The following is a 16,876-nucleotide window of genomic DNA, read 5'->3' on the forward strand; positions in this document are numbered from 1 at the left end:
GTCTCCTCTGTCCTTTTGCGCCTCCTGTCTGTTCCAGGGCCGAGTGGTTCGGCCGCTCGGCATGCATATCATATCACCTCTGCCCCGGTTGTAGGTGTCGGTCTGACTGGGAGGACTCTCGGTCGTATGCTCGGATGAGATTGCTCCTGCCTGTCTTTGTTGCCTTGTGCCCCGGCCGAACGGACAGCCCGCTCGGTCCTGAAACCTTTTTACCTTGAGCATCGGAAACCCGACCCCTAGTCGGGTTGTCTTTCATTCGGCTCGCGAGATACACGGTCAGTCGGCCCTCTGAGTCCGGTCGGTTGGGTCTCAGGGTTGAATCTCTTGACCTTTGACCTCCACGTGTCGTTGACCTTTCGCCAACGAGGGTCCCCCGTCCTTACCATCGGATCAGAGTTAAATATCCTAACTTACTAAAAATGACAAGAGATATTTTAGCCATCCCAGTTTCAACAGTTGCATCTGAGTCTGCTTTTAGTGATAGTGGAAGATTGGTCAGTCCTCATCATAGTAGGCTTCATCCAGATACTTTGGAGGCATTGATGTGTGCTCGTCGTTGGTTGTGGAATGATATGAAAAATACTATTTTTTATTATATTTTATAATATTATGTATAACAAAATTTATACAATTTTTTTATTTATTCTTGTAGGTACTTCAACTGCCAGTAATTATCAAATTATCCAACAATGCTTGACGAGGAAGAAGATGATGACCATGAGGAACATATTACTGACCACTCAGACATTGTCCAATAGATTTTTATTATTTCTGGTTGCAAACTTTAGGATTGTAATGAATATTTTTGTTTGTTTGTTTTGATTTCTAACTTATTTTTAACTGTTCTTCCTTTAAATATGTATTATTATTTTTTTGTGTGATGTATGGTTGGTTGGCGGGTCCAACGGGTTAGACCCGTCGAGTTTTGGGGGTGGGCCGGGGCGGGGCGGGTCCGGGTCTAAATTTTTGTTGGCGGGGCGGGTCTTGGGATTGGTTAAACCCATCCCAGACTCGCCTCGTTGCCATCCCTAGCGATGTGCTCAACAATAATTGAGCCGACAATCGCTTAACATGTAAAAATGGTGCATGACACTAAGCATGTAACTCCTAAAAATATCAATCTCCTCATAATATGTACCAAAAGGAAAACCAAGTCCATAACAATGATCTAGGTACACATGTTAGATAGTAAACCTAGGTACACATGCAAAGTAGTAAACCTAGGTACACATGTCAAGTAAAAGAACAAGGTACATATGCCAAGTCTAAACAAGGTACACATGCCAAGTATAAGCTAGTAGCTAGACCTATATCCGGAAATGCACTGCATGTCACTACATATGTACACAATACAAGAAACAGAAGGACATAATCATAAATGCATAACAGATAAAAGTATGGGCATACTACGAGTATCAAGTAGTGATATACCAAGCAGATATAAACATAACTATTACTACTAGTTATAACATACTAAACATATCAGAATGACAATATCAAAAAGATAAGTCAAAGGTACCCGCCTAAAAAATGGAGATCATATCCAAAATAGATCCCAAGTCGAGACGCTCATCTCAAATCAAAGTCATGCAAATCAAACGTATAATTTAACTACCCTAATATGTATCCAGTAGCTAAATCAAATTCCTATTAAACCAAAAATCCTAAAGTCATCATTTAATCTCGGTTAGCTCGATAAATTGGATCGAACTCGAAACCTAGATTAAATTCAACATTTAATCTCAACTGTTTTGAACAACCACTTAGACCAATTATCCCTAATCTTTTTAGCTTAATTCGGATGAAACTAAAATAAGAATCCAATTCAACAACTCACCCAATTTAGCCCTTCTCTGTTGAATCACAGCAAGAGAAGTTGCTGCTGGAAACCTTAGTCGGAGCAACGATGAAGCTACTACCCTCTATGTAATTCATCCACAGTCAAAACTTAGTATAGCTCCTATCCTTAAACTATATGTTGGAGATAATCATTACCTCAAATGTGGCAACCGGTATTTGGATACCCCGATGATTAGTGCTCCTTGGAGGCCCAACGCTTGTGACGATGATGACAATACCCAATGCCCAGGATCGTAGATGCCTTGGGACAGATCTCTTAGAGAGGGACAGACCAGGGAAGCCGTGAGAGATTGATGGTGGATCGTTGACTAGGGCTCGGTCTTTCCCCTTCCTTGGTTGAAGATCTGCTCGTGTGAAGTGACGACCCGAGGAGGAAGACGACGGGCTGCTCAGTGAGGTGGTGCTCTGCCGGCAGTGAGCTTGCAAGCGATCGGGCGGCGTCGGTGAGGTTGGGCAGAGACAACGCAGAGAAAGATGGGAGAGGGCGAGGCGATGCAAAGGAGAAGAAGAAGCTTGGCCGACGGGTTTTGTACGCGCTGGAGACGAGGAAGCGAGGCGTCGTCAGGTTGGGGGAGATGAAAGGATCGGGGAAGAGGAGAAGGTTGTTGGGACCTTGACATCCGCTAGAGGGGGGGGGTGAATAGCGTCTCACCCAAATTGTCACTTCCTACACTTGTTAGTACGCAGCGGAAAATAAAATACAAACTAACAAGAAGAAAACTAAACCCTATAAACAATAAAGAAAGACAATAAACCAAAAACAAACCGTAACACAAGGTGTTTACGTGGTTCGGAGATTAGGGCTCCTACTCCATGACTATCCGTAAGGTGGACGATCCCAATCCTTCGGTTGATGACTCCTTGGAAACCTCTGGCTAGCTTAAACCTCCTTCTCGGTGGAGAAACCTCACCACAACCTTGATCCAAACACTCTTAGATCAAAAGAAGAGCTTGGAGGCTTTGGAAGACTACTAATAGGGGTTAACCACCTCTATTTCGTCAACCATGCCCAAGCACTCCGAGCTCTATTAAATAGAGCTCGAGAGGAAAATACTAAATTGTTTTCTCGCTACCAGTCGACTGGTGTATGCACCAGTCAACTGGTCCTTTAAGTGAAGCCGATCGTTACCCAACGGTCGGCTATCAGTCGACTGCTACAGTGTACCAGTAGACTGCTATATTATACCAGTCGATTGCTACATTAACCAGTTAACTAATATAGTGTTGTTATAGTGTCACAACAGTACTGCTACAGTGCCACTACAATAGTACTACAGTGTCGCTACAGTAAATCCTAAACACATAGGATTTTGCCCTGAGTACTATCACTCAGCACTCGTCCTCGCTCGATCAACCTAGACCTAGCCTTCTAGCCTCCTCCATCAGCTTCGCGTCCCTCGGATGTCTCCCCATCCTTCACATCTTACCTTCTGGAGCTTCCTTCGGCCTTGTCCATATTGTCGGGTCTTCCTTTGCCAAGAGGCTCCTTACCTCCGGGACTTCATCCATTGTCAAGTCACACTTGGACTTACGTTGCCAAGACTACATGCTTGGACTTACACCACCAAGACTCATCCTTGGACTTTTCTTGTTGTACCTGTTTCCTGCACAGTCACAATGCATATCAAATACAACAATAAATCTAACTTAAACTTTTGGCCAAACATCAAAATTTAGGGCACCTAGATTGCTCCAACAAAGGCTTCGCGAGAGGGGAGAAGGGAGAAGAGGGTTCGGCGTCGAGAGAGGCTAGGGCTTGGAGGTGAGGAAAATAAAAAGGATTAGGGAAATTATAACTTAGGTCCATTTAATTAAAGCATAGGTTAAATTCCTCAATCAACTCCCACTTTTGGATATTCCATACAGACTTTTCCCAAGCCTATAAATTCATCCTCTTAAACCCGTCATACGAGCTCCGAAAAATTCTCAGAAAATTTCTAAAAATTTCTAAAAATTCTCTTAAAGTTATTCGTCCATTTTTTGGTATTTTACAATTTACTTCTTGAAACATTTTGAAATCCTGAAATCCGCACGAGCATTATCTTCTTCCTAAGATAGTCTTAAATCCCAAAATTCAACGCGAGCATTAACTTCTTCCTTGAAGTCGGGATGCCATGGAGAGAGAACACCAAGGAAATGGAACGTCAAGGAGTCGAGGGCGCCAATGAGTCGAGAGCACCAAGGAGAGGGGGCGAGGCGCCAAGAAATTGAGGGTGCCAAAGAGACGGAGCGTCAAGTCAAAGACATGGGTCACCCAAGATGCTCCGAGATCCTGATCGATTTAGTTTTTTTCCAAAGTACCTTAGCCTAACTTTCATTTTCTCATATCCCCGTGACATTCTCAATCCTCGATAAAAAGTCTGATATGTTATTTTTGACAATGTATATAATTTTTTTTATTCTCCTTTCTAAATAAACAGAAACACCGGTATCTTTCCTGCACTGAACCCCATCAATTCCTCTTCTTCCCCTTCTTAACTCCTTTGAATCCCCGCCTCCATTTCTCAATCCCCATCGGCGGAAGAGGAAGAGGCGGCGGCGTCGCCCTCGATCTATCATCGCCGCCCTGGTTTGAGATAATGGCAGCGTCAAAGGCAGCGACGGAGGCGTGCTCAAGCAGGTTCTGCTCTCCTACGCCTATGTCTCGATCTGGATTTTCCTCAGCTTCACCGTCATCGTCTACAACAAGTACATCTTGGGCCCGAAGATGTACGCCTGGCCCTTCTCCATCTCCCTCACCATGATCCACATGACCTTCTGCTCCTCCCTCGCCTTCCTCCTCGTCTGCGTCCTCCGCCTGGTGGCGCCGCCCTCCTCCCCGCCCGTGTCCCGCACCCTCTACCTCTCCTCCATCCTCCCCATCGGCGCCCTCTGCTCCCTCTCCCTCTGGTTCTCCAACTTCGCCTACATCTACCTCTCCATCTCCTTCATCTAGATGCTCATGCCCGTCGCCGTCTACTTCATCGGCGTCCTCTTAGAAAAGGAGTCCTTCAGATCCTCCTCTATGCTCAACATGCTCTCCATCTCCTTCGGCGTCGCCATCGCAGCCTACGCGAGGCTCACTTCGTTCCCACCGGAGTCGCCCTCCAGCTCACTGCCGTCGCCTTCGAGGCAACCCGCCTTGTCCTCATCCAGATCCTCCTCAATTCCAAGGGCATCTCCCTCAACCCCATTACCTCCCTCTACTACATCTCCCCCTGCTGCTTCCCCTTCCTCCTTGTGCCTTGGTCCGTCGTCGAGCTCCCCGTCCTCCTCGACCGCTCTGCCTCTACCCCCTTCTATCCCGACCTCGTCATCTTCAACACCAATTCCTTGTGTGCATTCGCCCTCAATCTCACCGTCTTCCTCCTAGTCAGAAAGACCTCCACCCTCACCATGAACGTCACTGGCGTAGTCAAGGACTGGCTCCTCATTGCCTTCTCCTGGTCCGTCATCTGTGACATTATAACCACAATCAACCTCTTTGGCTATGGCATCGCCTTCCTCGGCGTGGCCTACTACAACCACGCCAAGCTGCAGGCGCCCAAAGCCAAGGAGGGGCAGAAGAAAGCAACCCAGATGGATGAGGAGGCTGGAAAGTGTTAGAATGTATACTAAAAGCTTAGCTTTTGTATAAACAGTTATTTAGAAATAAGAATCACATTGGTCAAATGTCTAGATTTATAAGTTAAGTGTAGTTGTTCAATTAATTTATATTGTAGATAACATGGTGTGTGGTGACACACACAGAAGATCATGTTATCAATTCATTGTAAATTATAAACAGTAGCTCACGACTAAGATAAAAAGGAACAAACCATTTGAATAGTCGTAGTGTAATTTGGTATTGGTTTATCTTAACTATAAAATTACACTAAGTACACTCTGAGTGTATTGAGCAGGACCATTTAAGGTAAGTTCTTTTTATACTGACTACATAAATAATAAGACTTTTGTTATCATGGAAGTGTGTGCTCTTAATCCTGATATAATAGCAAGCACATATATCTAGTATTTATTTCTTTGACTTATCAAAGGGTGCGATTTAGTTCGATAAATCAATAGACCCAATAAGTTGAGAAATAATGTTATTTATAGTGTGTGTTGTTGATTATAGAAGGAAACTATGTCCTAGTAATCTAGGTTGATGATGCCCCCAAGAGGAGCTCATAAGGATTGTCATGTAAACCCTGCAGGTGGACTTAGTCCGATATGACGATAAGGTTGAGTGGTACTACTTTTGGAGCTAGATATTAATTAAGTGAGTTGTTAGTAACTCATTTAATTAGTGTACAATCGATATCTTAAACACATGGCACACTCATGATAAGAAGGAGCCCAAAATGTAATTTGGGATTGGTGCGGTAGTTCGATAATAATTCTTTAGTGATATGAATTATTATTGATGAAATTAAGTTGGGTGTTCGGGACGAATACGGGAAGCTTAATTTCATCGGGAGATCAAAACCAATTCCTCCTCTCGGTCCCTATCGTAGCCTCTTATTTATAAAGTATTATATCCACCCATACCCACCTTCTTACCATCCTTATGTGGCCGGCCAAGCCAAGCTTGGAGCCCAAGCAAGGGCCAACCAAGACATGGCTTAGATGGGATGAAGTGTGGTCGGCCCTAGCTTGAGTCCAAGCTTAGGTGGCCGACCACAATAAAATTAAAAGGATTTTATTTTTAAAAATTTTTCTTATGTGGAAGCCATGGTTTTCAAAGAGAGTTTAAAATTTAAATCTTTTCTTTTAAAGTATTTTACAAAAGATTAAGTGAAAGGTTTGATATCTTTCCTTATTTGTAGTTAAAAGGAAGATTTAATTTTTGATAAAACTTTCCTTTTTTGTAACCATCCTCATGATTTAAAAGAGAGTTTTAAAATTAAATCTTTCCTTTTATAGTTTCTATAAAAGATTAAGAAAAAATTTGATATCTTTCCTTATTTGTAGATTGAGAGGAAGATTTTAATTTTAAAGAAACTTTCCTTTTTGGAAATCATCCACATGTTTTAATAGAGAGATTTTAATTTATAAAATTTCCTTTTATAACCAACCATGAAGGGAAAATTAATAAAGGAATTTTTTATTTTAAAAATTTTCGGAAACAAATTAGGAAGTTTTAATTTTGCGTTTAAAACTTTCTTTGCTTGGATGATTAAGAGGTGGCCGACCACATTGAGTTTGAAAGGGAAAATTTTTATTAAACTTTCCTTTCATTGGCTAAGAGAATAAGGAAGTTTTTTTTATAAAATTTTCCTTATTTGCCAAGACCAAGGAATATAAAAGAGAGGGTAGAGGTGCCTCACCTCATAACTTATGTTCTAGTTTTCCTCTCTTCTATTTCCTTGGTTGGTGGCCGACCCTTCACATCCTCTCCCACTCCTATTCTTCTTCCTTGGCCAGCGACATCTTCATCTCAAGGAACTTGGTTGGTGGTCGGATCTTGCTTAAGGAAGGAGAGATAGGAGGTCTTGTTTCTTAGCATCCCTTGGAGCTTGGTGGTGACCGAACCTCATCTTCTCTTGGAGTTCTTGTGGTGGCCGAAACTTGCTTGGAGAAGAAGGTAGCTTGAGTGATTCTCGTCTCGGTAGATCGTCGCCCACACGACGTCCGAAATAAGAAGAGGAATACTGTAAAAGATCAAGAAGTTGTTGCGTACAAAGAAAGGTATAACTAGTAATTGTTTTCCGCATCATACTAGTTTTCTTTGTATAGTTTTTGAAATACCAAACACAAGAGGCATATGATTCTAGGTTTCGAATTTGTGATTCGAGTTTGTGTTTTTTTTTTTTCGAATTTGTGATTCGATTGTTCCTTTTGGTCAAACCTAAGGTTATATAAGAAAATTAAATATTAAATTTCGTTAAGAGGTTTTGTCGAGGCAGTGGTAGATGCTCCCACACCCAAGAAGGCCAAGTACCTCGCCATGTTTGACCTGAGAACCGATTTCTGAAATTAATATTTAATTGAATTTATAACATGGATGAATTTAAATCAATAATATTAAACATCGTTTGAGATCCAAGTCTAAACTTAAAAGAACAGATAAGTTAAACTTGGAATCAATAATATTAAGTTCCATTTGCGATCCAAGTTTAATTTCTAAAAAACACAATAGATTATTAGGAAAGGTTCGACATTTGTATAAAATTTTTGTACAGTGAAATCAGTATGATCTTCCGAGTAGCAATCAACAGAAAACTCCTTGAGCAAGTTGATGCTCAAGTTGATGGTGGCGGCAATAGGAAGAGTGAATCCCAGGATTGATCCATCTTTCCTCCAACCCCATCAATTCTGCTTCATTTCTTGCATTTGCATAGAAGATTCTAAAGTTTTGTTCTACGAGTAAATTAGAGAAAATCACCAATCACAACTTAGAGTTTAGGGTTTAAGAAAATTAATATAGTTTCACTTACTAAATTGGTTTCATCAATTGGGACACACCAGAAACATTGAATACCACATCTTTAGTCTTATTTGGAAGAACAAAGACTTCTACGATAAAAGCTCTCTTTCTTGCCTGGTTAAAAACATTAGAAATTAACAAAGTTTTTCTCCTTCAAGCTTTCAATAGTTTCCTTGATGCTTGTTTCGATGGGAGTGTAGTCAAGTCCCAAACTTTTGTACTTCTCCTTGGAGACTTGGTATATTGGCACAAAGGGTTTGTCATCAGCACACCTGGGGTTGTAGGAAATTCAGAAATTTTGAAAATTTTCATGTGAGAACAAGTAAAAAGGAAATAGGAAAAAAAAAAAAAGGGACTGGTGAAGCCATGATGGCGAAAACAAAAATCAAATAGGTTACTTACTTCTCGGGCACCGGAAGAGAAGGATAAAGTTTCCGTATAATCCTCACAAGCTCTGAGTAGTGAGCAACTCTTTCAACTAGACAGTATCTTCCAGAGGCTGAAGGAACTTCAAATGCCAGAATGTGTGCCATGGCCACATCTTTAACGTTAACCCACCCGAACGATAGATTCGGATATGTAGTTGAACCTGAAATCATGAACCAAAATAGAGAACCATTATGAAAAACAATCACCAGAGCTGGATAGATTAGGCGAGTTTTAGAATAGTGCAAATCTCCTACTAAATAATATGTCAATGTTATATATACAAGGAATTCATATCGTAAGTGTGTTTAGTATTGTTACTTACTGTGTACACAGAGGTGAAGAAACGATTTATTTTCATATGCAAACAAAGGAGTCATCAGATCACAGTTTCACAAGTTAACCTGATACAACGGATCCATATTGGTTACCTAGTTACTGCCTATTGGACCCGGCTTATTTGTAAGCTTATCTATCCCTTAAAAAGCAAAAGTCAGTCCAAGTGAAATGAGCAATGAAGCGTGATGGTGAGTCTTTGATTCTAAATGGTTTCCAGAGTCAAGGAAATTGAAGGGGCAAAGCTTCAGACACTAGATTATATGATCTGTCAAGCATTTTCATGAGATTGCACTGAAAGTTTTCATGCCAAACGCTGATGTAACATAGAACTTCTTGTAGCACATCATACATAGAATAACAGGGTTCAAGTAAGGCATGTCAAGAGTCAAGTGCCCATTGTCATTCCACTAATAGAGAGAAAATGCTGGCGTGAAAACGAAAGAAAAAAAGGTCCAGCTGAAAATTCCATGTAAAATAGGCAAATGGAAAGCTCAAAAGAATTAAGCTTCAAACAGCATTATACCATTTATCAGGTTAAGGATTGCAGCAGCACTTGTGTTTAGTGTTGGCTGAAGAAGAGGACCTATGACCATTGCTGGGTTTATCGTGACAATATCAATGGCATTTTCCTTAGCAAACTTCCAAGCAGCATCTTCTGCCAAGGTTTTTGAGAGAACGTACCATTGCTGAAGCAATTTAAAGATCATCTTAGATAATGTTAAGAATATACCAGATCTTATAAATTTCTTAAATATAAAGAATTTCCTGGTACCAAATGTATTAGAGCTACCAAACACAAATATAAATATTCTGAACTTATGATCTTCAATTGAATATGATGCAAAAGTGACTAACTGTATCAAAGGGAAACTCTGATTTATTAATTCATGAAGCACATTAAATTGTGGTAACACAGATCTATAGACTGAAGGAATACCTTTGTACTTGTAAAAAGACAACCTATCTTCCAACACCCGTTTATGCCATACAATCAATCATAGCAAAGATGATTAACTATATATTTTTTCAAAGACAATGTTCATGCATGATAAATAATATGTTCAATAGGTAATACAACACCTTTCAAGCTTCAAATAATTCATAAGCAATGGAATTAAAATACCTCAACAACTTCAATGACTGAATTTTAAAATAATTTATCTATATGCAATTGTGGCAATGGGGCAGACATATCTAGACAAAAAAAACACACATTATTACAAAGACGAATATAAGATTGGTTCATGATGTTTTCAGTTTAGTTGTCTAATGAAGGTAACATCAGAGAAAGTTGGTTGGCAGGACAGGATCAATATATTTGTCTAAACATGCCCAAGAGAGTGGGTCATGAATTCACATACACAACCATCTTAAAACTCATAAGTAAACAGGTTTCTTGTGTGTGTAGTGAAATACAGACGAATGAGAAAGATGCCTAAAGTGTATGTCAGCATTAACTCAACACACTAGTTTCTAATGTGCCTTGTTCAAAGAATGATGAGTATTGCTCTGATGGAGATTGAGAAACGAATCTATGGCAGGGAATGATGGAAATATTATTTGTCTATATTTTCAGTTACCTTATCCTGCTCACAAACTTCAGGGCTTGAAAACCATGTATCATCAACTACCACATCAGGAGTTCGTGGTCTACCATTGTAGGCGACAGCAGCCATTGATGATGTCACAACTACCCTTTTAATGGAACCTTTCTTGCAGGAAGCCAACACATTGAGTGTCCCCTTCACTGCTGGATCAAGTAACTCAGCCTGAAGGTTGAAAAAAAAAAAAAATCAATTCTACTATTGTTCAATCCCATTTGAAAATTGACAGTCAATAACCTATGTTGATATTTGACATAAAAAAGAAGAGTAAGCAGTGACATACATACAAGCTTCATCAAGAATTAACGGAATTCTCGAAGATCATCATATCAAGACATTCTAAGTCAAGAATTTCAATTTATTTCATTGATTTTTTTGTATAGACAAGAAATTGTAAATAAGCTATTTTGGCATGCACAGAAAAATATAAAACATTTCCATAACATGAATCTACACACAGGAAATCATTTTGTAAAATATTCAGGATAAAATAATTCAGAGTACACGGATAATAGATGTGATTGAACAATAGTTGAATTTATGTTAGGTAAAATTAACTATTACGTGTAACATGATGTTACACACTTTCATGAATTATACCACCATTATATAAATGCTATACTGACATTTGCAAGGGATGTACTCACATTTTCAAGAGGCGTCTGGAGTGAGCGTAATCACCTTTTTGCTACAATTGTATTGACATTTCCCTAGCATTGGCTATTAGGGTTATCCACTATTTTAGAAGGATCATAAAAGCTTGTTTCAAATAAGACACTGGTTAAAGTATTCCAATATCAGAAATTTTGTATGAATCTGAATTCTATTCGATTAAGTCTGAATTTAAGTGAGAAAATGATAATCAAATATAGCCGGATTAAGTTTTAAGAGTAGCATAGCCTCAGGAGATTGAGAGAATTTTTGAACACGGATATGACTAATTTTGATCAAATTTGAAAGCCAAACAATTTTGACAATATAATTCTAATTTTAATATAATTGTTTACCAATACATATGAATTGGAATTCCAGTTCCTTGAGATATTATTGTTTCAAACAAACTGTTCAGAACCTTGTGAGGAGTGACATGCACAAGGAACAAACGCCTTAAGAAAAGAAACTAGTTAAAGATTATGACCACCAATAACATCAAATAAGTTTGACTTAAACGAACACAATCGCAAACCTGCGGATCAGTGACTGCATGGTAAAAAGGAGATGCAGTGTGGAAAACACCATCGCAACCCTCAATCCCAGCATCAAAGGAATTCTCTTCTAGTAAGTTGGCTTTAAACAAATGAAGTCTCTCAGCGGCCCCATCCAAAGCACGCAAGTGTTCAGTCTTCTTCGGATCATCTTAAACCTCGACAGGAATACATAAAACCTTTTTTTATTCCAATGATCGAATCGTGTAAGATCTTGCACTAAACACGGGAACAATGATCCATCTCAAGGGATCGGGCCGAGCGATCAAATGAAAACCTAATCCCGGACCGAGCACTGGAAAATGTGGAAAGGAATGGGCACACAAAAGGGAACTGACCGGGGTCGCGGACGGAGGCGCGGACGGTGTAGCCGCGCTGCAGGAGGAGCTTGACGAGCCAGGAGGCGATGTACCCGGAGCCTCCGGTGACGCACACGATCTTGCCGTTGCTCATGCCGCCGATCGCTTTTGCTGTCGATCGCCTAACGAAAGGAAGCGAAGGGGGGCGAGCACAGCCGAGGAGCTGAAGAAGCCCAAATAAATAAGCGAACGGGTGGTACATACCCGAGGCGACAGATAAGTGAGTAGTGGGCCCGGCCGGGCTGCTATGCGTAAGCAGTTGCGTAAGCAGTTTCAAAAGGCAAACAGTTCACCACCAAGAATACCTTAATTTTAATATTATAGCTGGTTTATTAAAATAAATTAATTTAACTGAAAATTATTTATCCTAATTTTAACATTTACATTCCGTCTCGTATCAGTATAAATTTATTAGCAATACTTAACTAAACAATTTATTTATTTTAACACTCTAATCTTAGTAAAATTATCATATTATTTTCGTTTAGATTTAAAACCCACAACTACTCCTTCCTCTCCCAATATCTGTCGCATCACTTCGCAACTCTAAATCTCAACGATGCATGCCACCTCCGCAACTCCAAACAATCAATGACGCATTCCTCGACTTCATCTCTAAACTATCTCCATCGACATTGAAGGCAAAAATCAGAGAGGCGGCATAACTCAACTAAACCATCTTAAACCCTTGAATCATCGGTAAATAAAATTTGAGTACCCTAGATTTTGACTAATTTGTTATTCCTATGTGATTGAAGATTTAGTTCATGAGTGTTTTAGTTCATGGGTGTTTTAGGTTATGAGTGTTTTTAATTTTGTGAGGTTCAATAAAATTAGGTTTAGGTGTCTGTATTGTAATTTATGAATGAATTTGTATTGCATCTTTTTTGATTCAAGAAATGTGATATATGTGTAATTTTGTAGTGATTATCAATAAACTGAGTAATGTACTCAATTTAAGCACTTTGATACTCAAAATCTATAGGGTTGTACTTTAGGGTATAAATAGGTAAATTATTATAATTATTGGTATTGTCCATTCTGCTAGCTTGAATAAAATTAGTTTTGATATCCGAATTATAATTTTATGAGTATGTTTGTGTTTTATCTTCTTCAATTGAAGAATTGAAAAATATATATTAGTTTTGGGTATTGATTATCGATAAACTGAATAATATACTCAATTTAAGTGCTTTGATGCTCAAAATATTTAGTGTTTGTACTTAGGGTATGAATAAGTAAATAGTTTAAATTTTTGATGTTGTCCAATCTGCTAGCTAGAATAAAATCAGTTTTGATGTTTGAATTATAATTTTATGACTGTGTTTGTATTTTATCTTCTTCAATTGAAGAATTGAAAAATATATGTTATTTTTGTGTATTGATTAGCAAAAAACCGAATAATATACTCAATTTAAACACTTTGATACCTATATTTTCTATGACTTGTACTTTATGGTATGAATTATAAATTGTTCTTGTTGTTTAAGTTTAGTTGATTTTGTTAGTTTGAATAAAAATGAGTTCTGGATTTCTAATTGCAACCTGTTTTATGAATGTGTTTGTATTTTATTTTCTTCAATTGAATAATTGAATGAGATATGTGGTTGTTGTGTAGTGATTATCAATTTAAGCACTTTGATGCCCATATTTTTCATGGATTATACTTGATTCGGTGGTAAGGACGCATGGAGGTCAAAGGTCAGAAGGGTCAACCCTTAAGTCCTGCCGAGCAGATGGGTCATCCGATCGCCCGACCGGAAATCCCCCAGGCCGGACGGAAGACAGCTCGACTACGGGTCGGGTTTCCGACGCTCAAGGTAAAAGAACCATCGGTCCGAGTGGCAAGGCAGCTCGGAAGAATCGCAGACCAAGAAGGCGCAATCTCATCCGAGCATGTGACCGTGGACTTTCCCGATCGGTCCGATACACTCACATCCCAGTACGCCAGGAGAACAGAGTGGCCGTCCCGACCGAACCATTAGATGACAAAACCCAGAAGGAGACAAAAGGAGCAATTGACGATATCAGCCTCGAGACACCGACCGCCGACAAACAACACGGTCGGCGGCCGAGCCGTACAGAGGATCGTACGGTGGGAGCTTCCACTGTCATGCCAGAGATACGCTTGGACGATTGTGGAATGACGTCAGACATGCTTTTCTGACATCCATATTTGAGGTATGTTTGGAGAAGCGTGCATGCCTCGAAGCGTGCGCGCGCCTCTCCAGGGTCATATATAAAGACCCCCAGACTTCATCGGAGGTATGCGATTTTCATCACTGTAGCTACAGTAGCGTTACTCTGCCTCTCTTCTCCACTTCCTGACTTGAGCATCGGAGGGTCGTCGCCGGGAACCCCTTCCCGACTCGGCTTCTTTGCAGGTTCGTCGGAGATCCGCATCACCAGTAGAAGATAACGGAGAGCGCTACACCCCCAGTGTCCATCGACTCAGCGCTCGGGCATGATCAATAGTTTATGGTATGAATTATTAAGTAATTTATTTTTAAGCAGAAATCGGAAAAAAACTAGAACTATAAAATTAAAAGAGGTTAAGGGGAAATCTGTGGAGAAGAGCAAGAGTAAGAGCAGCAAACAATCATGATCACGTTGTTCACCGACATATTTCAAAGCTGTGTTGGATGAAGTGTTACCCAATTTAGGTAATAAGCAAAAAGAGAGAATCAAAAGCACTCCACTTGTTCCATGGCTCAAGATTCCTGAGATGCCAATTAGTGATACCAAAATAGATTTAGTATTAAACAGATTCCAGTAGTCTTCGTTTTATTTCTTGTTTTGTGACAACACTGTAGTTCCATTCACATCGATCTGGTTTTGCATCATCCTTGGTTTGACCCATGTGGGGTAACCTATTGATTTGGATGCTAGCATGGAGTCCAAATTTGTGGCTCGGTTATTTGGAGGAAAAGTTGGCAACGTAAATAACACTACAATTCATGATAAAATGCTTGTATTTGTTGGATCATAGAAGGATTCTGAAGTGGATGATTTTATTAGGTTGCTTATTTGTCTTCTATTTAACCGTGTTATTTTTCTTATTGGTAACTATTCCACTCTTCAATTTATTATGTCCTCTATTGATAACCTAACGAGGTTCTTTGATTACTCGTGGGGAGATGCAGCATACAGATTTGTATGCTACCAACTTATTTTACATACTGCCGATAATGACAATAGGGTGGAAGGAAGCAAAAAGTATGTAGATCGTTGTACTGTTGGCCTAATGATGAGTTTTTAATTTTTGAAGTGCGATTGTGATATATTTCATATTATTGTAATAATATCTTTGTGTATTCAGGCATGATTATATGAAAGAATACCTTCATTTGAACATGTACGATCTTTATGGTGTTTTCCTTGGTTGTTTCATTGCGAAAGAAGTAAGATTTCCATCCAACGTGATGCTGTCGAGAGATTATTTACCAACATTAATTTCAACAGAGTAAGTTGCTATGTTTTTAGTATGATTTTTCTAAATATGATTGTAGAAGTGATGTTTTATTTATAATTATAAAAAGGTATTGGATGTAGTACCATTTCTGGATGAGGAGATTCTGTTAAGTGATAAACAAGGAAGTTCTTTGGTAAATATAAAAATAATAAAATTATTTATGTAAATAATGATGATAAGATATTTTTTTGACTACATTACTCTTATTTTGATGGTAAAAGCATTATATGAAATGTCATGAATTAGCTAATAAGAAGATGATGACTAAATCAAGTAGTGAAAAAAAGAGTAATAATGATGTGGAGGCAGAACCAGTTAGTGAAAAAATAGGTGGTGAGAAAGAAAATTTTAATTTTAAAGAGAATAAGAATGTTGAAGTCGAAGTCGGTGATGAGACTGAACTTGCCAGGTTATTTGAGTTGAATGTGGTAGTGAATGAAGATCTAACTCATAACTTAGATGTTAATGTTGATTTGATGGTAAAAGATATTATTTCTCAATTGAATAAATAAAACACTGAATTGATAGGATATGATGGTGATGGATTGGAAGTAGAAAAGAATAGTAGTTCAAGTGAAGAGCATGTTTCTGGTAGTGACATTGTTACTTCAAAAATAGAGAAGATTAGTCTTTTTTAATCTTCTATTATGGATACTATGAGGAATAAGGCTGATCATATGGAAAAAAGAAAGACGTCAATATTTGTGACTCCCCCTAGCTCAACACCAAAATATAGGAGGAAGGGAATAAAATAGGTAGATGGAGCATAACCTAAAATGATTATTTTGAAGTCTAATAGTTTTTCTATGTTATGATATATTGTTGCTAAATATGTATGGATTTTAACTTATATTACTAAATATTTTGCCACATAGATAAAATCCATCGTAGATGTTGAGAAGGATGGCAAGAGTCTTGCCAAGAATAAAATGAATGCATATAAAGGGAGAGGTGATTTCTATGGCCATGAAGAAGGATCCGAAAAAGAGAGAAAGATGTTGACAGAATTTCTATCTAGGGATGAATTGGAGTAAGTTTAATTTAAATATGTTAAATTTTGTCTTAACACTTCTTTCTCAATATTTGTAATGAAAATAAGTTTTCTCTCCATCTAGTATTGTCATTTGGCAAGATGACTCTTTGAGCTTAACTAGACATGTATTATGCCCTTTTTTGTTTGGTAACTTGATAGTCAAATCATAAATATTTACATGAGGATTATG

At 38.8% G+C, this 16,876-nt stretch overlaps 1 protein-coding gene and 1 pseudogene across 1 annotated transcript; one reads left to right on the plus strand and one right to left on the minus strand.

The window, feature by feature from the left end:
- Positions 1-2,334: 2,334 nt before the first annotated feature.
- On the plus strand, positions 2,335-8,109 carry LOC122030556 (annotated as a pseudogene).
- A 120-nt stretch (positions 8,110-8,229) lies between these two features.
- LOC122030565 (phenylacetaldehyde reductase-like) lies at positions 8,230-12,353 on the minus strand. The gene is made up of 6 exons (XM_042589775.1): positions 12,161-12,353; positions 11,804-11,973; positions 10,594-10,782; positions 9,537-9,699; positions 8,651-8,837; positions 8,230-8,520 (listed from the first exon to the last, which is right to left on the minus strand). Exons 1-6 carry the CDS (start codon positions 12,273-12,275, stop codon positions 8,376-8,378), a joined length of 969 nt encoding a protein of 322 aa, XP_042445709.1. The 5' UTR covers positions 12,276-12,353; the 3' UTR covers positions 8,230-8,375.
- Positions 12,354-16,876: the final 4,523 nt, after the last annotated feature.

Source organism: Zingiber officinale, chromosome 1A (genome assembly GCF_018446385.1).
Source record: "Zingiber officinale cultivar Zhangliang chromosome 1A, Zo_v1.1, whole genome shotgun sequence".
Lineage (NCBI taxonomy): Eukaryota > Viridiplantae > Streptophyta > Magnoliopsida > Zingiberales > Zingiberaceae > Zingiber > Zingiber officinale.